Source organism: Mercenaria mercenaria, chromosome 17 (genome assembly GCF_021730395.1).
Source record: "Mercenaria mercenaria strain notata chromosome 17, MADL_Memer_1, whole genome shotgun sequence".
NCBI lineage: Eukaryota > Metazoa > Mollusca > Bivalvia > Venerida > Veneridae > Mercenaria > Mercenaria mercenaria.
In genome coordinates, this window is record NC_069377.1 from 23,524,933 (window position 1) to 23,550,318 (window position 25,386).

The 25,386-nt window shown below is 36.1% G+C and overlaps 1 protein-coding gene across 1 annotated transcript; it reads left to right on the top strand.

Moving 5' to 3' along the window:
• Positions 1-1,607: 1,607 nt before the first annotated feature.
• On the top strand, positions 1,608-25,180 carry LOC123536663 (uncharacterized). Its single transcript, XM_053529261.1, has 8 exons — positions 1,608-1,703; positions 13,420-13,803; positions 18,222-18,584; positions 18,987-19,325; positions 20,537-20,657; positions 21,287-21,336; positions 22,565-22,669; positions 23,940-25,180. The coding sequence occupies exons 1-8, from the start codon at positions 1,643-1,645 to the stop codon at positions 24,101-24,103; spliced, it is 1,587 nt and encodes a 528-aa protein (XP_053385236.1). The 5' UTR covers positions 1,608-1,642; the 3' UTR covers positions 24,104-25,180.
• Positions 25,181-25,386: the final 206 nt, after the last annotated feature.

Here is a 25,386-nt window from a genome sequence, read left to right on the forward strand (position 1 = left end):
CACACAACAGAAACAAATTAAGAGAAAAAAATATGTTTGATAAAGAAGTTTGATATTTTCTACAAAACAGAAAGTGGACAATAATAGTACATGTGTTGTATGACAAAATACATGTTACCGAACAAGGTAACCTTTACAGAAAGTATTTTCTTACCCTTCTCAACAATTCTGTGTACATATGTAAGAATATTACGGGTCTGTCAGGTATGATTTCCAAAATAAACATTTACCCGAGGGGTGGTCTCAAAGGTGTTTACATGATCCTTAACATATTAAGTATTGTTTATTTTTGTTACTCGTAAAACCGTCACAATGATTAGGCCTACTTCAATGTTATTCAATATCTTACTATCGATCGGAGGTTCAATATAATTGATATAATTTGTCCAAAATAAGTGTGTACATAACATGTCGTAAACAATAAAAACGCAATAATAAATCTCGGATCATGCCAGTATATGGAATGCCTCGGTTGTCGTGGTTTTTTTATTTGTTATGTACATACAGCAATTAATTACAGCGTTAATGAAAATATGTACATTTATCAACTTGTTACATAGATGTATAAAACTGACTTTTAAGGAACTGTTTCCTATCCATTAACTATTTTTTTATGTATTTTTTTTCAAGTTCTTAAGAGGATATAGCATTTTTGTTTCTGTGCATTTACCACTTGCTTGATTTGTGATGTAAAAACAAGGGTTTGTTTAGTCTTTCACACGGCGATGTACATTTAAAAACTGGTATATATAGATACAATCATTTAGCAAGGGTTGAGGGAGTTATAAGTTCCAAGTGAGGCAGAGGAAGGCACACTCGAGACTGACTGGATGGAGTAAAGGATGTTATTTTAAAAGTGTCTATGGAAACTGTCTTGCGAGGTGCTTGGGGTCTGTTTTGCTGTGTATCGGTAGGCAGTGGGTTAGGCGGGTTTGCACAGCTTGTTGTTACAAAATGTTGATCAATACTTGCTAACGCATGCATACATGTCCTGGAACGTTTTTGGTACGCGAACATCCAAAACAAAGAAGTTCAAGTAAGAATGTAAGACTTTTCGAGAGCTATTGCGAAGGCTAGGGCACTGTGCTGAGTTGTGCTCACATGTATGGTTGACTTTACTTGCTTATACATGCAATCGTGTCCGTCAAATATCGAACGTTATCTTTTATGAAAACGTCAATACAAAACCGATTTTAAGACTTTTTTCAGGTATAGATGAAGATGCTTTGGACACTTTGAGGGAACGTGGGGTAACTGTTTGGACATTGAATAGAGTGGCGTCAGAGACTGAACTTAATCCACGCCTATGTTGGATTATATTAATGCGTATGCATAATAACGTCTAAAAGAAACTGTGTTCTATCATACAATTTAATGTCGTTGCCAAAATGTTGAATATTGATAAATATTCAAAAATGTACATCACCAATTTGTAAATAAACACAACAAAATCTACATAAATATTATGAATATCCTTTGCCAATTGTTGTATCAACATAAATTCATATGCATCACAGAATAATATATGCGCTGACAAATTGTTTTATCTACGTATCACACATCAAATTGAAAGTCACCACTAACGGGCGTTCCATACTAGTCTAATGTTAAGATTAAGTATTATTTGTATGTCGTTGAAAACATGGACTACAGACATTTGTTTAATAAGATATTTCTGTTTTCATTAATGATTCCAATTACAGGTAAGTGTGTTTCCAATTACTTATAATACAAGGATCTGATACAGTATTGATATAACTTCATGACCGACTGAGTAAAAAGAACGTCAGAAGGTTTGTGTATGACACTAAACTCGACACTAAGTGCAGTAAGCTCAAGGTGAGCTGACTAAACTTTAAACACATGTGAAACGTTACTTTTCGTTAGAACCCCTTGAAATGTTGGAAAATTATACCGGAGACACGAACTTCCTGTCCAGGTACGGACCTGACTCCTACGCAAGACAGATTTTTCATTATGCTTAATATCCAAGTTGTTCAAAACCAAATGCCAAAGCAACTTTAAAATGTGACTCTAATCATTTTCTCTGAATCATATTTGGAATAACGTGCCATATGAAATCCATGTTAAGTGTACATAAACCACGTCGCAATAGGAGTAATATATCAGATAAATGCATTACTTTATAGTATTTCGCTTAGAGCCATAATTTGGGTCCCGTGCGATTGGAAAAACAAATTAATGGCGACATATACCAATCTGTTCCGTAATGTCTGCAGTCTATTCTAAGCCATGTCGCCAGTCTGAATTCTGCGACTGGACCGAGTTATGACGTCATCAAAATGGCAGCCATTTTTAAAAAATAAGTTTATCATCATCTTCAAATGACGGATAGGAGTTGTTTGTTTTTGGTGCTGAAAGTGAAGTTTGTTGTAGTTTATATCGTACACATACACAATTATTAAGCATTATGTTATTTTGAACAAAAGTGACGTCATTTATACAATATTAAAGACATATTATGCCCAAACTTCATATTTGAATATACGCACATTTATCTCATATCATTTATGGAATTATAAAATGGAATTATAAAATAAACATGTTTGCGAGTATGAAAGGTAGTGTGTAAGGTTTAAATACTACATACTAATTAATGTGTAAGCATTATTATTATTATTTATTTATTTATTTAATATCCTCCACAATGTGAAGATTGTATGTAGAATAAGTATATAACAAGACAAAGAAACAGTACAAAATACAAAGTTCAAGTCATATCAACACACATAAATCAAATACATTATTAAACGATCACTCTGCAAACAAATAAAGATATAAATATACATAATATAAAAAAGAGTCCGTATAAAAGGATCAAAAATTACTTATACCGACATAAACCTACACTGAAATAAACCTAAACCTAAACATGTATGCGATTTGGAATGCGAGTATTCCAATAAAAGTAGGTTAGAAGCTAGACTAGCTCCTAGACTATGATATATCTTTTTACATTTTTATGATTGAATGTGGTGAACTGAGCCAGTCTATATCCTATGTCCACTGATAATTTCAACATCAGTCCTGTATGAAAATCCCTAAAATAGACTGGCTTTTGTCTCTATGAAATTGAATTTATCAAAAAAGGGAAAAATATAAAAATATAGTTATTATCAGTCTAGTGGCTAGTCTAGTTAGAAGCCAACAAAATACTTTCAGATATTCCCGCACAAAACATTTTAACATCACTATTGTTCCTTTATAACTGCTTTCTGATTACCTTACGACACATTTATATCTTATTTAACTGAGAAGCATACTTGAACTTAATTTAAAAGCAATTTGTATATAGCACTACCATTTAACCACTTCCCGAAACGAAACACAAGAGGCTAGAATGCCAAACAAGTTCTTCTCCTATCAATGCTGAGACCTTCATCTTAAATCTTCTAAAACCTTATGCAAGACTTTCAAAATTCTAATACTTTTAGGAGATATCCTGCATTCATCTACAACGTCAGTATTAATAAGATCAAACAGAATTATCTGAACTTGTTTTGACGGGGTTTGTAAGACAAATTGTCGGAAAAAGCTCAACCTATAATCATCTACTATAATACTCCATAACTGAAAAGTGTCGCCTATGTTTCCCTGACAATGCAAAAGCATGTAAGTCAAAAGATCATTTACTAAACTATTGCATTTCAAGCAAGTCTGAGGGAATGTTCGTGAATAGAACCTTCCTATGACTTTAACGGCGGAAGCACAATAAATATACATACTCGGTATTATTTTAATTATTTTCCAAAAAACACATGGCTCGTTCACCTTAAGAAGAAAGTCGGCTCGATGTTCTTCTTTATCGTTACACAAACTGTTTATAGTGTCAAATCCTGAACGCAGAATAATGTTCTGTTTAAACATTTGTTTCCACTTTTGTTTCGACGGAAATAATCCAAGAGAAACATATCTTACCAAAACGTGGAATAGATTATATTTCTGTATAAGCCTATAAATATCTGGTATATACCCCTGTGTCTGTGTATCATAGTTAAGAAAGCGAATTAACCTGTTAGTAAACACTAGTTTCGCAAGGTAATGTATAGGTAGTCAGGACAGCTGACCAAAAAAAACTGCAATTTCACTTTCAATTGACGTTGAACCGATAGCACTTAAAGTAAAGTTTGTGCTGGTACTATTTGGTAATTGCTGAATAAACCTTAGGCAAAATCTGTGGGATCTCTCTAATTGAAGTAAATCTGTAGACGACATATAATTCAACAGCTCACACGCATATAAGCCTTTTGGTAAAACCACCGCTTTGTAAATTTTATACAATGTGATACAGTTCAATCCCTCTGGGTGCAATCCACTATTAGAAATTCCTAAAAGTGTACCTCGCAATTTTACACCAGCGTCATACATTAGCTGTCTAGTGCTTAAATATCTGTCTGTCTTAATGCCTAAATGCGTATAATCTAGAGTCATTTTTATTTCGCTTCCGCATAAATGGACCATACTTTCGAGTAGAAACTTGAGATCGCATTGAATACCACAATTGCACATTTACTGGCATTATATTCGTAGCGCCACTGACGGGAATATGTATAACATATATCAAGCATAATGCTTAAGGCCCTACTTGAATATGATATGAGCGTCATGTTATCTTCCACGGTTGGTGATATATTCATGTTATACATGCACATTCCGCAACCACTTTCTTGCAGCTTTTTAATCAAACCATTTATGAAAAGAAGATAGAGTAGTGGCGAACTTTTGCCCCCCTGACGAGTGCCTTGTTCTACTTTGAACCATTCCGATGCAAAGTGTTGATTTTTATGCCCCCACTTGAGGGGAGGCGGGGGGGGGGGGGCAGGGGGTGGGGGTGCATATAAATTTGCCCTTGTCCGTCAGTCCTTCCGAGAATGTTGTGTCGCGCCTAGCTCCAAAAGTATTTGACGTAGAGTCACATATCTTTACAGGAATGTTGGTTAGCATGTGTAGTTGTGCACCTGGGGTTTCACCTCCTGATTCATTTAGTCATATAGGAGTTATGGCCCCTGACTTTGTAAACAATTGTCATTTTAGTGTTGTGTCGCGCCTAGCTCCAAAATTATTTGACGTAGAGTCACAACACTTTACAAGAATGTTGGTCAGCATGTGTAGTTGTGCACCTAGGGTTTTGCTTCCGGATTCATCCGGTCATGTAGGAGTTATGGTCCCTGACTTAGTAAAAATTTGGTCATTTTAATGTTGTGTCGCGCATAGCTCCAAAAGTATTTGACCTAGAATCACCATAGTTTATAGGAATGTTGGTCAGCATGTGCAGTTGTGCACCTGGGGTTTCGCGTCCGGATTCATTCAGTCATGTAGGAGTTATAGCCCCTGACTTTGTTAATAATTGGTCATTTTAATGTTGTGTCATGCGTAGCTCCAAAAGTATTTGACCTAGAGTCACCAAAGAGTACAGGAATGTTGGTCAGCATGTGCAGTTGTGCACCTGGGGTTTCGCGTCCGGATTCATTCAGTGGTGTAGGAGTTATGGCCCCTGACTTTGTTAAAAATTGGTCATTTTAATGTTGTGTTGCGCGTAGCTCCAAAAGTATTTGACCTAGAATCACCAAAGTTTACAGGAATGTTGGTCAGCATGTGCAGTTGTGCACCTGGGGTTTCGCGTCCGGATTCATTCAGTCGTGTAGGAGTTATGGCCCCTGACCTAGGAAAAAATTGTCATTTTAAGGTCATGTATTGGGGGCATCTGTGTCCCATGGACACATTTCTAGTTTAAACAACTGGTCATATTTGTGTACAGTTCAGAAAATGCTAAAAGTATTGTAGAATCTAGCCCACTTTGTGTGAGTTTGTGGAGGAGTGAAGAGTGCTACATTTGCGTCTAGAAAGCAGATATGAAGTTCGCTAGAATTTTCTTTGCTAAACCAAATGGATTCTTTAAGCAGTTAAGCTTCTCCAGGAAGCCACCTTGTTGTGGACTTAAGCTTTGTAAAATAAAAGGTTTTGTTCTTTCTACGACGACCATTTCAAATAATTTATTAAGAACAGTTGATGTAAGTGTTATTGCACTGTAGTTGTTAGGATCGTCCCTGCGCTTATTCTCACACAATTATTCCACGTTTCATTACGCATTTCGAAGCATACCGGTAAACAAGGAAGCCAGTACAGTTGATACAAACACACCACCATATATTAGATGTTCATATGCAATGCCATCAGCTCCAGATGCTTTTCCCAACGGGCATGTTCGCAACATAGTATTACTTGTAATCGATTTCGGCACAGCCTTGACATTTTGATCTGGTACAGACCTGTTTAATGTTTCGAGTACTTTCTCTTCGACAGTGATCTTCGAGTTGGAGTCATACGTGGAGTCAGCCGTAGGTGTATATAGATTCTTAAAGTAGTGTCCCCACTGCTCTGTAATTTCCTGTTGGTCCCAAAATACCGTGTTATTAAATTTCATACCGGCGCCTAATTTACTGTATGACTGTTTACGTCTATTATTAACTAATTTCCAAAACATGCGCGAGTCAAGCTCTGCAGTTTGGTCGATTTCCCTGTCTAGTTCTGTCATGTATTGTGCCCTGCACTATCTGTGGCATCTTCTAAATTCGCGTTTGGCCGATTGATTTGTATTCCATATAGTGTTCATTACCTTGTCCCTTCGGTCTTCCATATTGGCACCAAAAGTTCCTCCTGTGAGTCATATTGTCATGCAATTCAGTCAATCGGGAATTTCAATAGGGTTTTAAATATGGTCTAAAGCGCTTCTTTGGAAAAATACATCCTGCACATTTATTGAGGGACGAAGATATTAACTCGTACAACTTGTCTATATCTTGATTGTTAAGTTGTTTATGGGCATAATATTGGAGGGAAGAAATATCTTTTAGCCTGCGTTGGAATTCCGTCACTTGCACATCACTTACTTTTTTCCAATTAATTTTCATATTTTCACTATCTGTAGCGATGTAGTCTCGTGTCGCACTGATTGGAATTTCTAATTTGCATAACACAGGCCTGTGCCTTGACACATTTAAACAACTGTCATCCATAACTTCACAATGAGTAACACAATCATACATCTCAACTGGTATACAAATAGAGTCTTTTATACTTTCGTAACTGTTATCATATGTTACAAACGTTGACTTTGTACCGGAGAAATCCGATATCCAAACTGTTTACAGGTATTAAATTTGTACATTTTATAAATTGAAAGAACAGCTGTTCTCTGTTAGATTTTCTGACCTCTATATCATATGAAGCATTGAAATCTCCAATGAACCATGTCATACCATTCTCTGCATACATATTATGAGAATTGTAAAATTTATCAGTATAATCATTATAAACAATGATTGAGTGATTTTTGCATGGTAAATATACTTGAAAAATGTATACAAATTGTTGTGGTGCTATCTGTACTTGAATACCAACAATATGGTCATCGTCTGTAGTTAAAGGCGTAACATATCTATCGAGCCTTTTATGCCAGAATAATGCAACCCCTCCTTTCCCTATTCTTGTCTTACTTGGTTTATTTAAATCGAGAGGGCTTCCGTGGTCGAGTGGTTAAGGTCGCTGACTTCAAATCACTTGCCCCTCATCGATGTGGGTTCGAGCCTTACTCGGGGCGTTGAATTCTTCATAAGAGGAAGCCATCCAGCTGGCTTACGGAAGGTCGGTGGTTCTACCCAGGTGCCCGCTCGTGATGAAATAATGCACGGAGGGGCACCTGGGGTCTTCCTCCACCATCAAAGCTGGAAAGTCGCCATATGACCTATAAATGTTTCGGTGCGACGTTAAACCCATAAAAAAACTTATATCCTAGTCCGATACAGCATGATAGTTATAATAGGGACTAACAGATTTAAGCAAAACATGTTATATTCATACAACCAGTGCTCAGCGATACCGCAAAGATCAATATTGTTTTTATGCAATGTTTCACTTAGATAGCTAGCACTTGACATACTACCTGTCGCATCCATGTAAACAGATTAAGTTTCTTATTAAAATACATAAATACAGTTTATAGTACACTGAACATTATTATGCTAAATCAGTCTACATCAAGTTCTGCATATCTGTTCTCAGATTCACAACTTACACAAGAGTTTTGCTGGGTATTAAGAGGTGAATAACCACTCCCCATATACTGACTGCGTTGACCACGTGACCTCCACGGCTTGCATGTGACTCCTGAAGGCCAAATCCCGTTTTTATTTAAGAGTAATATGTTTTCGTCATTTTCAACATTTAGACGTATGATAATACTATTTGCAGTACGTTTAAGAGGAAATATGGAAAAATCCTCGTCATCAATATCTTCATATAAAGGTTTGTCCCTGCTGGCAATTCTTACGGGAATTCCATTTAGGTAACTTTGGCGTACCTATATCTGAAATGATATACGAGAATTTACATGTTTTTCTAAGTCGTTTGCGCCACTGTGAACCATCACCATTATTCCTAAACGGACTTCTAATAGGTCTATGTATATTGCTGTCGATACGTTGAGCAGTATAACAAATATCAACCGGCGGTGAAGGATTTTGCACTACAGCTGCATCATGACTGGGGGTATATGTATTTTCGTTACCGGATTATTCAGTTACCTTTCCTTGAATACTATCCCCTTTAAGATGAATGATACTAGCTGATTTTGTCCATCCTGTAGCTTCACTGTCCTTTTGCTGGATGGCGCCCTTGATATTTTGTTGATTAACCTCGGCTTCGACTTCCTGTTTGTCAGCAGCCATGTAAGAGCAGAAATTCTCGGGATCAATAAGCGACTCAATTTTGTGCAGTCTCTCCTCAGTCTTAAACTTACTCTGTTCAACAACACTTACGTGCTTATTAGCCACATCTACTGACCCTACAATCACGCCTGCAGCTTCTATGACACGTTTGCTGCATTCATATATTTCAGATTTAAGCAGATCAAGGGACTTGGCTATTATTCCGTTTTGCTGAGCGCGTACTTGTTCTTTTGCATGCATTGTTTGCTTAATTAACAAAACTCAGCTTGTAAAGAGGAGACAGCGTCTTTAAGCATGGTTACCTCTTGAGCACAATGACACGGGTTGATAGGGTTACAGTTAGTTCTATTTTGTACTGATGAAAGTGATGCTGACAGGGAACGTCTTGAAGTACTTATCATATTTTTCAGGCCACTATAATCCTCGCCTTCATGAATCGATATAAGTGTATAAATATCGTTACCTAGTTACAGACATTTAATTGTGATTGCAGTTTACACAGTTAGTTTATACATTTAGCCAACTTGAAGGTAAAGATGCAATCTGACTAAAGTACATCTATTACGCTACGCTTAGGATCTGAGAACGAGCTATTGATGGCCTCGTTCTGACGACCCTTTTGCTAGCCAATCAGTACAACATTTTGGAAATCTGTAGTTAGCCTTTATTTTGAATATTTACAATTCTTATGTCGTAATGTGCCAGATAGCCGGTTAGCTCAGTTGGTAGGCCACTTGTTCTGTAAGCGAGGGATCTCGGGTTCGAGCCCTGGATTGACAAAGTGAATGGGTCATTTTCAGATCGTTTAGAAGATTAAGTACTTTAGTCAGATTGGGTAAAGATGTGTATTGAGGATTTTCTAGATTTAGATCTGTCACAGGGTGAAAAAATGTGAAGTCAGTCCCGGGCTCGAACCCGGGACCCCTCGCTTACAGGGCGAGTGCTCTACTGACAGCTCTAGCTAACCGGCTGCCTGGCACGTATTCTTCCCTTATATAACAAAGTCCGTACCGTGACATACAAATTGGAAAGTCGTCCTCGAGTTCCGGAGGCACATAATATTGCATGCATCGTCGTCCTCGAGTTCCGGAGGCACATAATATTGCATGCATCGTAGGACTGACCAAGCAAGCATGCCACGTTCCCATGTTGGGCGCCAAATGCCACTGGGTGAGGAAAATGTGCAGTCACTCCGGGGCTCTAAAAAATCGAGTGCTCTACCGACCGAGCTAACCGGCTGACTGACACATCTTCTCTCCTAACGTGACCAAGTCCGTACCGTGACAGATCAATATGCAATGATGTCAATATGTATAAAACTGTCTGATCACAACAATACTAGCGCTAGTAGCACAACTTTGCAAGATATGGAAACTATGTACATGTGTTATATGTTAAACGTACGGTGGTAAAATGTGCCCTAGCGCTTATGCAAGTGTCTTTTCTATCATTCGAGAACGCATTTAATATGATGATTGTGGTTTCTCTGACATAGACTGACTTTACATCTTGGTTAAGAGTTTGTGATAGAGCCGCTTAAGCACGGACACAATGGACCGCGCTAAAATTAGATACGTTGCTAAAACAATAGAGTCGGATGTGACTAAAAATTAACAAACGCCCCTAGTGCTAAACAAGAAGTGTCATAGTGATTCTTTTAGAAAACAAGAACACCGCAATGCGGAGTAATATACGCCCGAATGTATAACAGTTGACCCCTAAAACTGACCTTGACCTTGAAGCCAGCCATTCGAAACATGCACTCTGCATGTCGGCTCGATGTGGTGAACATTTGTGCCAAGTGTCTTTAAAAATCTTCAATCAGTTCAAGAGTTAAAGAGCGGACACGAAACAAGATTCATATGACATTTGACCCCTAAGTGTGACCTTAACCTTGAAGCGTGTCATCCAAAATACGTAGTATGCTGCACTTCATCTCGATGTGGTGAACTTCTGTCAAGTTTCTTCGAAGTCCTTCAAGGGGTTCAAGAGTCACAGACCGGACACGAAATTGCTTATGGACGGGCGGACAGACGGACAGACGGACATCGGCGCCATAACATAATACACCCTTCGGACGTATAAAAAGCCTGTTTGTTTTCTGTCAAGATAGGCAATCGCAAATATTAGTTCTTGAAAGAGGCCAATGCTCTGTGTGTGCAAAATTACAAACGGCAATCAAAAAGTCTTACAATAATTATTTCAAATAGGTCTAAATTCGGCAATAAACATAAAATATGCCAAGCTATTGTCGATGATGAAACGAATAAATAGCAATTCAGTTTTTGGACGGAAAGGTTTACAAACAAAAGCTTCCCTCTACAGCTAAAATTATTTAGAGAAAAATGATACTCATCCCTTCGGTTGGTACTTACTGCACCAATAACAGATACTGTTGATAATTAAGAACTTATTGAGAAGTCAGTGCTTATTTTACTGCACGTTATCTACGTTGATTGATTCTGTGTCCTTCCGCGGAAAGCAAGAATGCCAATTTGAACATGTCAAGGACAGTCATGTTCCCAACTCGTCACTTCACTCTTATTTGCCCGACCCTTACATGTACGAATACATCCACAAACCTACTGCACTATTCATGGTTATAACTAATATTATTTACAGGTTGCAGCCGGTGTATTATACATTAAACATCAACATGTATAGAACCAAATACTTCTTACACGGGTTATGTATTTAAGTATACTACTCTTAGCCCATTAGAATCAGATACAGTGAAACACCGCTCGCTCGAGCATTGATGACTCGAGTACCTGGGCTCGCTCGAGCAATTCATGTGGTCCCCGCCGATTTCCTTCTATTTTCTATGAGAAATTACCATGGCTGGGTCGAGCATCGGTAACTCGATCGCTCGAGCATGACACCTGGTCCCTGTGTTTTAATTTAGTCTTTGTTGCTTTTGGCAAACTCGAGCAGAGGTGTAAAATTTTTCACACCTTCGGTGGTCAGAATGTATCGGTTAATTAAAATTTTCCACACGCCGTGAGAATTGTGTGGTCTATTCCACTACTATCCTTAATGTTTTTTGTCGGAATATTTGGTCTGATAATGAGATAAATTCTTGATAAATGGTGGAAGAAAAGTTTTATTAATCAGTTATCGATCAATTACTGATTCTGTGAGATCGAGAAGATTGTTATGAGATCTTAGTATTTTAATCAGCCGTTGTTTGCATGCAAATTAAGGAAATAATATAGCCTTTTCGTAAAATTGAGACGATAATTTTGATATGCACTTGCTGATAAATAAAAATAAAGTCTTAGTTGTTTCTTCACATGTGCCATTTACAAATTACGAACTGAAATGTCTATCATAGATAACGTTTGTAATACGGTTTTTTGTTTTTTTGTTTTTTTTAAACGTCACAAGTATGTTATTATTACGTATCACCGTTTACTCTGCAAATGGTCCCGATGACAATTAGTACTGGTTAAACAAACTTCAATTTTCTTGGTATGTTGGTCAATGTTCGGGTCGCTCGAAACCATGGATAACTCGAGCATTTTGCTCATCCCCATGCGACCTCGAGCGAGCGGTGTTTTACTGTAGCTAATAATAATAATATTTGGCAACCGTTCTCTAATTAGGTTGACTATAAGAAACTTTGTGAATAGTCGCCATATGTTATTTGCCGTTGACAACTGTGATTTCAAGAAAGACACTTTTAATAGCTAGAATTCTCTCGAACAACTGCTATGGAAATTCTCCAAAAATGTTATTAAATGTTGTTTCAGTGCTTGCCAAATTGACCGACATTAAAAGTAAAAATCCAAACTATGGACTATAGAAAGTTTATTGTTTAAAGACTCCATTATTGTTCAATACAGTTTTGAGATGCTATGAAAACTATTACTCTCAACTTTTAAAAGGCTTCTATCAAAATAGAATATATCTATCGGGAAAGAAACGTTAGCAGAAAGGTTATAATTCTAATAATTGCATTTGATTAAGTGCGAATGTTTAAAGTCACTGTGGAGTTCAACACACGATACGAATGGTGGGTCAGCAAACTGGTACAGAGTTCATGTGTAGCAGAAACAGAAAACACACATAAACAACTACAACATAACGAATATGATGCTATTTGTATATTTTAATGGTATAGCATTTACCAAACAAACATATTCAACAAGAAAATGATCTGTTGAAATAAAGTGGGTGGGGTAAGATATATTTTCCTTCTTTCATATTATTTATATGTTTATATACTTCAGTATTGTTGTTACACTGACAACAAATATTCTAGGATGGAAAACCAAAGATAATAAGATGAACTTTTGGTGTGTAACGTAAATAGATACTGATTTACGCAAAATTATATTTTTAAACTTGGTCGCCATTTTGATGACGTCATAGATCGGTCCATTCGCGGAACTTGGACTGGCGACATTTCCTTTTTTTTTTCTGACTTTCAGACATGATCTAACAGTTTGGTATATGTCGCCATTTATCTTTGTTTCCGATCGCACGGGATCCCCGTTCTGAATACACTATTAATTGGATTTTAGTTCCATAAACCAGTTTTGAGTAGATTAAATGCAGACATCACCTTAAAAGATTGTAAAACAATTTCACGTCCAATATAAAAAGTTGATATTAAATATTCGATATTTGTTTAGTATTCCTTCAAGTGGTTTACGTAATATGTTTTCAGATGTATACTCACTCACACTCAGTGTTTACCAGAGCGCTGACAAAGCAGTTTTGGGTGACAACCCGTTTACACTGTCATGTACATACACAACTGGTTTGCTGGAACAGTTGTATTCTATTCAGTTGATGAGGAAGCGGGTGTCAGATTCAGATTTTACAACAATAGTGACTTTCGATAGCCCTTTGAGTCCTCTTAATGCAACTTATACAGATTCTTCACTGGAATCTAGGACAGTAGCAACAAAACCAACGGCAGACAGTAGTACAGCAACACTTGTGTTTAACACAGTAAAGTGTGATGATAAAGCTACATATAAATGGAAGGCATTTTACTCTGACGGAACAAATAGGAATGTCGAGGAAACTTTTACTTTTACTGTGAAAGGTAAATTCAGTCCACCTTTTCGAGTAAGCGAGTAAGTAAGTAAGTACTTAAGTGAGTAAGTACGTCAGCCAGCGAGTAAGTACGTAAGCGAATAAGTAAGTAAGTACGTCTACAAGTGAATAAGTAAGTAAGTAAGTAAGTAAATAAGTAAGCGAGTTAGTACTTAAGCGAACAAGTAAGTAAGTACGTAAGCGAATAAGTAAGTGAGTACGTTAACGAGTAAGTATGTAAGTACGTAAACGAGTAAGTACGTAAGCGAATAAGTAAGTAAGTACGTAAACGAGTAAGTAAGTAAGTACGTAAACGAGTAAGTACGTAAGCGAATAAGTAAGTAAGTACGTAAGTGAATAAGTAAGTAAGTACGTAAGCGAACAAGTAAGTAAGTACGTAAGCGAACAAGTAAGTAAGTACGTAAACGAGTAAGTACGTAAGCGAATAAGTAAGTAAGTACGTAAGTGAATAAGTAAGTACGTAAGCAAGTAAGTACGTAAGCAAATAAGTAAGTAGGTACGTAGGCGAGTAAATACATAAGCGAATACGTAAGTACGTAAGCGAATGAGTAAGTAAGTACGTTAGTGAATAAGTAAGTAAGTATGTAAGTGATAAAGTACTTAAGCGAATAAGTGAGTAAGTACGTAAGCGAATAAGTAAGTAAGCACATAAGCGAATAAGTACGTAAGTTCGTGAGCGAGTAAGTACGTAAGCGAATAAGTAAGTAAGTACGTAAGCGAATAAGTAAGTAAGTGCGTGAGCGAGTGAGTACGTAAGCGAATAAGTAAGTATGTACGGCGAATAAGTAAGTAAGTAGTACTACGTAAGCAAGTAAGTCCGTAAGTGAATAAGTAAGTAAGCGAGTAAGCAAGTGAGTAAATAAGTGGATAAGTAAGTAAGCGAGTTATTGAGTAAGCGACTAACTAAGGAAGTAAGTAAACGTTTGTTTGTTTTGTTTGTGTTGGGTTTAACGCCGTTATTCAACAGTATTTCAGTCATGTAACGGCGGGCAGTTAACCTAACCAGTGTTCCTGGGTTCTGTAACAGTACAAACCTGTTCTCCGCAAGTGCCAACTTCCCCACATGAATCAGATGTGGAGTACGAATGATTGCAGAAAAATGTCTTTTATCAAATCGTCACAGAGAACATACGCCCGGCCAGGGTATCGAACTCGTGACCCCGCGATCCGTAGACCAACGCTCTCCCTACTGAGCTAAGCGGGCGGGCTATGTAAGAAAGTAAGTAGATAAGTAAGTAAGTAAGTATAAGTAAGTAAGAAAATAGGTAAGTAAGTAAAAGTAAGTAAGTAAGTAATTAAGTAAGTAATTAAGTAAGTAAAATCGTCATAGAGAATATACGCCCCGCCCGGGGATTGAATTCACGATCCCGCGATCCGCATACCAACGCTCTCCCTACAGAGCTAAGCGGGCGGGCTAAGTAAGTTTGTAAGAAGGTAAGTAAGTAAGTAAGTAAGTAAGCAAATTATTATTATTATATTATTATTATACCAGATTTATATAGCGCCTTTTTCATGATCAATTTCACGTTCAAAGGCGCTTTACATAGTTCAAATGCAGCCACACAGGGCGCATAATACATCCTCTACTAGTACAGACACAGAGCGATCTGACCAGAGGGACAGAGTGAGACAAAGCCCTCATGACAGAGAGATCAGAAATCAGATACAGGCTTGTCCGGCTAACTTAGCCTAGCTCGTTGCGAATAGACAGCCTGGTTCTTTAACGTGCCCTGTGTATAGCACTGATACACGCAATCATTGCCTCTTCAGTACACCTCTAGTTGGGTGGGAAACACTGAAAAGCGTTTCTGAAAATTCCCGAGTAGCTGCCGGGGATCGAACCCCCGACCTCAGGATTGGAAGGCCAGTGTGCAAACCACTGAGCTATCCGTCCACCCGGATTAATAAAGCAAGTAAATAAGCAAGTAAATAAGTAATTAGATATGTTAGAAAGTAAATAAGGAAGTAAATAAGTAAATTAGTAAGCCTTAAGATTATTGTGCTATTTTAGTGGCATGTGCATTGTATATTTATAATTCTAACACGACCAACAAATAACCTATATACACATAGGAGAAAATCAACCAACGATTTTTTAAGAAATAATATAGATCTATATCATTTAGTGATTTGTCGCTGAATAAATTATTGTTTGGAGTTCAAATGCGAAGGAATTATATCACAAGGGCGCAGCTGAACGACAACAATGGTTTTATTCAAGAGCAAATCACTATATGATATACATTATTTCGATTCTAACACGTTACCAAGGATTTTGAAGTACATCCTTGACGGCATTCATTAAATTTTGCCCGTTTTCAATCAGTTTCCAGCGCGCCGCTATGCCGTTTGACGCTGTGACGTAATGACTGTGACGTCAAAACAGTGAATTGTTGAAAAATAATTCACTTTTTTCAGCCTTCTTTGTTTAATAGGAAAATGAATCGGATTGTGTTAGAATTTGCGATAACCCATGTGCGTGCAAAGTAGAGACGTCATCCTCTATGTATGAAATGATCCAGGTGCGTAGCACGAAATGTAATTCATGTCGTAAAAGTAGTTACCATTTTTTCTAACACTGTTCATACTAGTATGTCGTGTTAGAATCGAAATAACAGGTTCCAAAGTGTGATTTATCGTAGAATAACCCGTGTTTTGAGTTCTTATGCGTAAGAATATATCACGAAGGCCGTACCACACTTAAAAACTTATTATTTCTTAAATATAAAACATTGAAGCCAGCGCTTGGCCTATAAAACACCTAGTGAAGTAAGAAACATTGTGTACGTAATTAACACATGGGTGTTCTTGCATACCAGACTGGGTTTGCCAATGATTTAACTCCATCTTACACCTGGGACGAAAGATGACTCACGTGCTTTCCATGACGTATTAAGAACTACATTTTTGTAGAAGATTTATCCAGCAATTTATATTTTATTACATAAAACGAGATAATATCAAATACCTAGACATTTCCTCCTTGTTCGTCATAGCATATTTCTCGATTCATAAAACGTTATTTTATGAAAATAGTTTCAAAATACACAACGTTATGTTGCAAAAGATAAAACAAAACCGGATCTAAATGTCGTCATTTGTCTTTGAAACGTCATGACGTCTTATCTGTTTACGGACGTTGATTTCCCGCGCCTTGTTAAAAAACACTACTATAAGAAAAAAGTGTTATAAAGAAGGTCATCGTTTAATTTTTTTTTTACTATTGTTTCTTAAATATGGCGTACAAGAAAAAGATTCTATCACTGGCTGTAGGAGCAGATATCTCGGCTGAGCCTCGTTACCGCCTAAACAGTTACTCTCGAGCCGGATATTCCTATCTACACCTACAGCCAGTGAAAAAATCTTATAATATGGATTCTATTGGAATATTTGTTAAACATATTTTATCCTTAATTGTATAAGGTTCGTAAAGTGGGAATTAAATATTAAATGTTGTTTATGTTTTAGTTAAGCTTCATTATTAGATAATTGTTTACATTTTGTTTTGAATTGATTTCAGTTGATTAGATTTAATCGAGATAATATAAGTGATGTAAAATTACCATTTGTCAACAAAGATTTGGTATGATATTTAATTACATTTTTGTAACTCACAGCATCAGGAGATTTCACGTCGTTGGTTTAAAACAAAAGTTGAAAAGACATGTCGATGGTTCAGCAGAAAAAGCTAACATGAAAAAAAAATTTATCTTTTATATCCGAAACATAATGTGTCATTTTCTGGGGTAAAATTACGTAGAAATGAAATCACGAGATGATAAGGTGATGCGCATCTAAACAAATTCGTTGTATGTTGAAGAAATGAGTATAAAATTTTCAATGTGATTTATTGTTAAAGATATCAATTCAGTGCTCAATGTTCTTACATAAAAATGTATTTAAGAAACGTTTCAAAATTGACATACTGTATCTCGCGAAAACACCCGAAGGGACAGTTAATTTGATGTCAGACAGATACGTTTTGAATGAGAATTTCTTGTCAGTATTATTATTGTCAATAATATAAAAATATGCTGATTTATGAAAAAGCAAACTTGTTTTTTATGAAAGTCAATGTCTTCTTGTCTGGATGTAAAGTTGCGCAATATTTCCGCTACAGCACGCATGTATATTTCTTGATACAAATGTAATAACCTATAAATGTCATATTTTTACCTTAAGAAGAAGAAAGTTATTATCATTGGTAACGAGTCGGCGGATCACCTAAACTGGTTCTACTATCTGAACAATGGTACATCAAGTCCTATAGTTATACCCGCCCATCTACTATAGGACTAACAATGACAAGGGACATAATTAGTAAATAACTGTCCGACCAATGGAAAAGTGAAATGAAAATAACTTTTTGTTTTTGTTATTGGCTAATATTTACTGTTACTGTTTCAGCAAAAACATTGTTTTGGCAACAGGATCATCGTTCTCTTTCCTACGCACCAAGTACTAACCTAGAAGAGGGTGATAATGTTGTATTCACCTGCTCTGGGGATGTTGGTAACGAACCAGTTGGTCTCCTAGGCTGGTTCTACTATCTGTACAATGATATATCAAATGCTATTAACGCATCAAGTAAAGCTACATCAACAGCTCCAGTATACGTGTCAAGCACCTGTAGTTATACCCGCACATCTACTCTACAACTTACAATGACAAGGGACTTCAACGATCTTGTAGTGAGATGTACAGTTCAACAGGATAAGTACGATCAGTTTGGCGATGGTAACGTACAAACAGAAAATATTCCAGTCTATTGTAAGTGTCCTACAAATAAAATCTGGTTTCCTAAGAATTATTTTATTCGTTCCAAGAGCTTTTTATTTGGGTGTTATATTCTGTTTTGGGGAATTGTTTTGGCAAGACATTTGTTACAATAATTGAAATAAGGTGGACACTCCATTCGATTTAATTCAATTTATTTATCAGACCCTCTTGTTGATGTGAAGATGTATTGTAACAATATATTAATTGTAGGTATTCATAACCGTTTGAAGTTATTGTATTGCGAAAATTACTTTTATTAGTACAATGTTTATTACTTGTGTATTACGTTTTTACCGGTTTGTATGTGCATGCTTGCGTGCGTGCGTGTAATATGTTAGGCGTAAAACGTAATTATTACTTAACTCTTGATAAGTCAACATTTTGTTTTTCCAGATGCTCCAAGAATTTCTACCATACCTAATACTACAATCAATGAAGGTCAGGACATGTATGCTATATGTGATGCAGACTCGTATCCAGCACCTGTGTATAGATGGCTCCTAGCCAACGGTTCCGTGATTCGTGGACCGCATCTAGTACTTGCAAGCCCTACAGTTGAAGATACTGGATTGTACACATGCATTGTTTACAATACATACAAGAGTGAAAACCATACCGTAAAAAGGATTACCTTTATTCAGATTTTGAAGACACCTGCCATTTCTACAACAGTGGCATCAAAAATGACATCAACAATGACATCGACAATGATATCGACACATGTTCAGAAATGTAAGTACTTGTATCTCTTGAATAGTTTACAGCCTAATCGGTAGGGTAACCAAAGGAAAGCGCAGGAATTCTATATAACTTGTTGTCCCAAAAGATTTTATTTATGTGCATACTTGTAATGCGAACAATAACTGCGTGAATAGATACATTTGTACGACATATATTTTGTTGAAAGATTAAATCAATACATCATCTTTTCCAGCACTGTTGGATATCTCAGTCTTTTTCTACTGACCTTAAAACAAGTTGGCATTTGTTTACGTATCTAAAAAAAGTTATTGTTTTTTTTTTTGTTTTTTTTTTTCGTTTTTTTTTTCGAGAAAATGAAATTCGTGTGATTGTTGAATGCTTTGTTTTAAAATGAAATTTAGTTTAAGGATGAATACCCGTAATAGGCCTCAATTTCACCAAAAGCGTACATACAACTTGATAATGTAAGCTTTGAAAATGTCAAACTATAGAAATAAGATGCATATTGACAAGTTATATAGTGACAGAAGTTCTCAAAAATTTCCTTTAGATTACCTCCCCTGATAACTAGAAAAAGATAAGTTTCTCATTTTCCCTATGGGAAATTTTAGATTTCTTTTTGATATTTGTATCAGAATCATATAATAAAGCTTTCTACGCGGCAAAATTTTCTCGAAATTCAAGTTCAGATTCTTATAATCAAAGAAATTATATATTTCCCATAGGCATCAATGTTAACTTCAATACCGATTACCTCCCCAAAAAATGATAAAATTTAAAAAATCTCTCGGTGAAACGTTTTTAATTTTGAATGTCTGTAAAGTGACCAAATTTCATTTAAATATTACCATGTAGTTACAAGATATGAAATATGGTTATTACACCATGTTATCCTTAACTTGTATGGACAAGCGTTTAATATTTTACAGAATTTCTACACCAACAGTTATATGGAAATAAAACAAAGTAAATGGTCAGTTTCTTACGCAATAACTTATCTTTCAGGCAGTTTCCATTATTTCTGGAGTCCGTTGTTCATTTTCAGTTAGATTTTTGTCTCCAAATTTGTAAGCGGAATACAAAGGACATTATATATGTATGCTATACTAAATGGATGGTAATTTCTTTTATTGTAATACTGTAAATGAAATAAACATTGCAAATCAGCACATCCTGATATTCAAGAGATCGCATATTATTTAAATCTTTTAACTTTTTATATGTTTCGAACAAAATTTCAGCGTCTTCAGACGATGCTGAAAAGTCAACAGACACCGCGGCATTTATTGGTGTAGGGGTTGGAACATGTGTGTTTACCCTCATTGTCGTTGGAAGTGTACTTGTTGTGACCAGGTACATTCGGTAAGCAAATCTGCAAACTTAGTTAAATCACTGTCGGGTTTGTTATTTAAGGCTGTTCAGTTCAATTCCTTTGCGTGATAAGTTTATATACAAAATTACGGTCCGTACTTCCGTCCGTCGATCTGTCCGTCCGCAGACGGAATTTGTTGGAGCTTCATTCAGAATATATTTCACGAAATTATGTCCCTATATTAGTTTTTTTCTTTATATGTATATATGGAAAAAATGTCCGGTCTATTTCTTAGCAATTATCTGCCAGATTTCTATCAAACCTTGTAATTATTATCAGTGCATTGTCCGCGCTATCATGTAATAGTAACACTGTAGCATGTGTCCACTGAACCCTTCAATAAGAATCCTAAATTCCCCTTAAAAGTTATTACTGTTAAATTTTGTTTTGAAATAAAACGGTTCGTGGCACGTATTTTTTATCACAGGCCGGACAAATACCTGTATAAAACATACCTAACTAAAGATATTTGAATTTGCTCTTGCTTCGCACTTTAACGTGGGACCTAGATACCTGCAGTAAACGTATATGTAGGTTTTTCTATAATTACGTGTTGCAATTTTAGTGTAAATCTGTTAAATTTCGGAAATTTCTTGTTAACTTGTCCTTTTTCTTACAGAGGAAGACGAAAACATATCCAAAACGACGGAAATGGAACGCATATTGGAAGTATGTGTTAGTCTACTGTTTTAAATTATATTAGCATTGAAAAGATTTGAGGCTGTGCATAACGATTATTGTATTATCATTTGCAGTCTTTTTTCAAAATCTCGCATTGCTTTTAGTTATTATATGCATGTTTCTTTTTAAAAACGGAACGTATTATATTTTCACCCTTTACAAGGCGGGCAGATGAAATCGGTGTAATTACTTCTGTGTACTCGTCCAACAGAATTCAGTTTTGCGCTCAAAACTGTTAAATAACCTCACAATATATTTTGTCATATTTTCTATAAAATCTCGGTCAAATCCAATAGCCATTTACTGCGCACCCGTATCATCTGAGGTATGGCCCTTCAGTATGTCAAAATTGCAAAAACTGAGTGTCCGCTCGACATCTTGAGTAACGCTACTTAATGCTAACCATACTTAAACAGAATGTGTATTTTAATGTCCATGGGCATAATATCTCGGCAGCAGAAAAGTCGCAGTATCTCTTGAGGAACGGCCTTTGAATTCCTCTAAAGTGCGACCTTGTCCGGTCAATTCTGGATTTTTTTCTTGAAACTCAGGATGTGTATCTTTTTCAAATCTAGGCCAAATTTGATAACCTGCAGATCTAATTACCGTTTAGTGTTACGATCCTAAAATTCCTCAAAATTGCAATGAAATGACGGTGTCTCCTGAATTACTGGACTATTTTTTTTTTGTCTCAAGTATACTTAAACAGAATGTGTATATATCAAATCTAGGCCAAGGTAAGGATTGGTAACTAACCAGTTTATATGAGTATATTCAGAGTTAAAGCCAATGAATCAGTCAAAATTACGAAAATTGACATTTATTTAGCGAATTTAATGTCATAAATCGTTTTATGCCACCGTAAAAGTCAACACTTCGATATCCCGTCTTTATCCCGTATTATTTCTTATACTAAATTTTGAAGAATCATGTGTGAAAATGAATCTGATATAAACTTCAGATGTCAGTTTTGATTATAATATGACCGAAAAAATCCAGTATAGTATCATGGCCTATAACACATAACGCGCTACCTTCCTCGTAATTAAAAGTCTAAAAAATACCTCTCATAGGTTTTAATAAATGGTTATACACATAATGTATTATTAAATGAAACTTAAGACAATGTTGAAATAAAAGGTTATGTTCAGTTGTTATATAGGGATAGTGGGAATTAACTTCTAACAGCAAATATCTTTAACACCTATTATTTCAGGAGAAACATCCAATGTTTCTTGCGAAGTGGGCGTGCAAACGGGTTACCACATTTACTATAACGACCATCGTATACAAGGTAGGGGGAATGTCCGTCCTGAAGCAGGTATGAAATGTGTACTATTTTTACGGTGTCCCGTTAAGGCCGTCGTGCTATCGCTGGGTGTCCAGTTAGGGTCATCGTCCTATCGCTGGGTGTCCAGTTAGGGTCATCGTGCTACCGCTGTCGTCTCAGGTACCACGATGACACGATGATGATGACACGAAATATGATAGCGCGACAGTGGTGGCGTGAAGGCACGATAGAGATGGATTGAAGTATGACAGCACGAAGATGAAGACGCAATATTACTTCATGTCTTCGTCATCGGGTATACGCCTCATCACTATCGTGCTATCGTATTATCACCATCGTCACTCTGACTTAAGGCATCGGGGTTATACAATGTACCTACTTGGTAGTTGAATGTGATAGCATATAGGCGCTGAGCATCCAGGAGTCAGGGCAATCTTAATGAGTTACAGCTTCAATTAAATTGATGCTCAGCGTATGAGCATCTATGCGATAGGACTCGTATGTTGTTGATTCAAAACATTGTCTGACGGAATCTTCAACTAAAAGACCAGTCAAATATAGTAGCTCAAGCCTATAGGAGTTTGAGCTGATTATCGTTAATTGAAGATTGTTAGTTTGCAATATTTAATAATTTGCCTGATCCCTGCAATTTAGCTCTTAATAGAAATGAAATCATTTACAAATCATTGATCAATTAGGCAAGGTAGTCAGAGGAACATTTGATATATGAGTATAGGTCTCACTAGCTGTACGTTTTAACAAAGGACATTCTACATCGTTTTTCAGCTAATCTAAGACATTGTCACCTAAGCGTTCATTGTTCAAGTTACTAAAGGCGTAGGCACTTCCCTGGGTCATATAACTCGTATTTTGACAGTACGTTCACTCAATCGCCATCTTGTCTTCGCTTTATCACCAAACGTGACATCTCTCCATCATCATCGTGTTATCGTATTCTTGTGTCGTCACCACAACATCGTGTCATCGCATTGCTGTGTTATCGCCCGTACCCGAGGTGACGGCCTTAACGGAACACCGTGAATTATAAATAACTGCAACTCGTATATTTTATAAAATGTTTTATTTTGAAGATGTGCAATGTGTTATGTAAAATGTTTGAAATTAGATATGACGTGGTCTAAACTTTATAAAGCTGTTGTATCTGAGAATAGTTTAAATTTTAATCGGATTTTTCAAGACATTTCTCATAGAACAGAGAAATCAGAGTTTCAGTTTTTCGTGTTTTATGCTAAAATGCTTTGTTTGAAAAGAAATCACTATATTAGAGCTTTAATTTCAGGATCAGTTAGAGACTATGAAAACCCCGTACAATATGACAAATTGGACGATTGTAAAAGGGAAGATTACCAATACACTGGACTTCAATCTAACTATGAAGAATTAAACGATGCTAAAAGAGAAGCAAATGCATATACCATCATGGAAAGTACCTCAAGAAATTAGACAGAAACAAAATCTTTTTATTTAACAACCACAGAAAACGCTTTAACATGAAAATGTGTCTTTCCTCGTATGATCTCTTGCATCCATCGGAAATATATGGCTCGATCTTTGTATAGTAGCCACTGGCCTTGTGATATTACCGGTGATTCAACTTTATAGGAGACTTATTGAATGACTAGCCGGTCAATAGTAAAACCTAATGACCGAGAGCATATAGTTTTTACTGTTGGCCGACAAGCCATTCAATGTTTTATTACATGACATCAGAAATGAATCTTCTAATTTGTTCAGTGTTGACTTTATCCAAGCAAAATATTGTGTTGAATTACAGTCCGGTTAATAGGACACACTACGAACCTGGGATTTATATGAATCATATAATAATAGATGGTATTTTACAGTATGCGAAATTATTCACATGTAGTGTGACAACATTTCTTTGTTTGTTTTGGGTTTAACGCCGTTTTTCAACAGTATTTCAGTTATGAAACCTACCTAGTGTTCCTGGATTCCGAACCATTAGTTCAAAATGTTAAGGTCATAGGGCTTTGAACTTCTAAAGTGGTTTCTCCTCAATAACCGTAGACGCATTTGATATAGAACCTTCGAACTTCATGGACCTTTTAGTTTCACTTGAAAATTTCTTACAAATAATATAGTCAAAGATATTTTTACTGCTTTAAGTATGTTTCTGATACAGCTTGCTTCAAACGAAACAATTTAGGTGTTATATGCATTGAGCAATTTGTTTTAAAGGTAAAAGGAAACAGTGTCATGTGTTATTCTTGAACTACATTTTGCACACTTTAATTACAAGAAATGTGCCATTTCTATGCAAACAGTTCGTTATTACATTTATTTGATTAACTTCCCCGTTGGCAAAACAGTATATTTCTTGTCAAGGTCAACTTTGAACAATAACAATAACAATTATCTAAACGATCAAGAACTGACTTGAATCATTCCGAATTTATGCATGTATTCGTACTGCTGAATGTAAAATGTCTATAATCTTTGTTTTTTATGAATTTATGTTTACTTTTCGAGTTTGTTTGATAAATATTTTAATGAACATGACTATTTGATTTTTATCAAAGTAAAACATGGCTTTTAAAATATTGCTTGTCAAATAATGTTTAGTAAAGTTAATCTGTCACAACATAACCTATTTCAGTATCAATGCTCAGTCTTTTACGTGGAGTAATGTACTATCACCACATTTATGCAGTAAATAGCTGCTTCTTTAATGGAAATAAGTCTTCGTCTGTCCGGCTTTTCTCTTT

Bases quoted from the DNA above. Each gene is read 5' to 3' on its own strand.
- LOC123536663 (XM_053529261.1), top strand. From the start codon at position 1,643: ATGGACTACAGACATTTGTTTAATAAGATATTTCTGTTTTCATTAATG. The intron at 1,704-13,419 runs GTAAGTGTGTTT...ATATGTTTTCAG, and splicing joins ATTAATGATTCCAATTACAG to ATGTATACTCACTCACACTC. The intron at 21,337-22,564 runs GTATGTGTTAGT...CTATTATTTCAG, and splicing joins AAATGGAACGCATATTGGAA to GAGAAACATCCAATGTTTCT.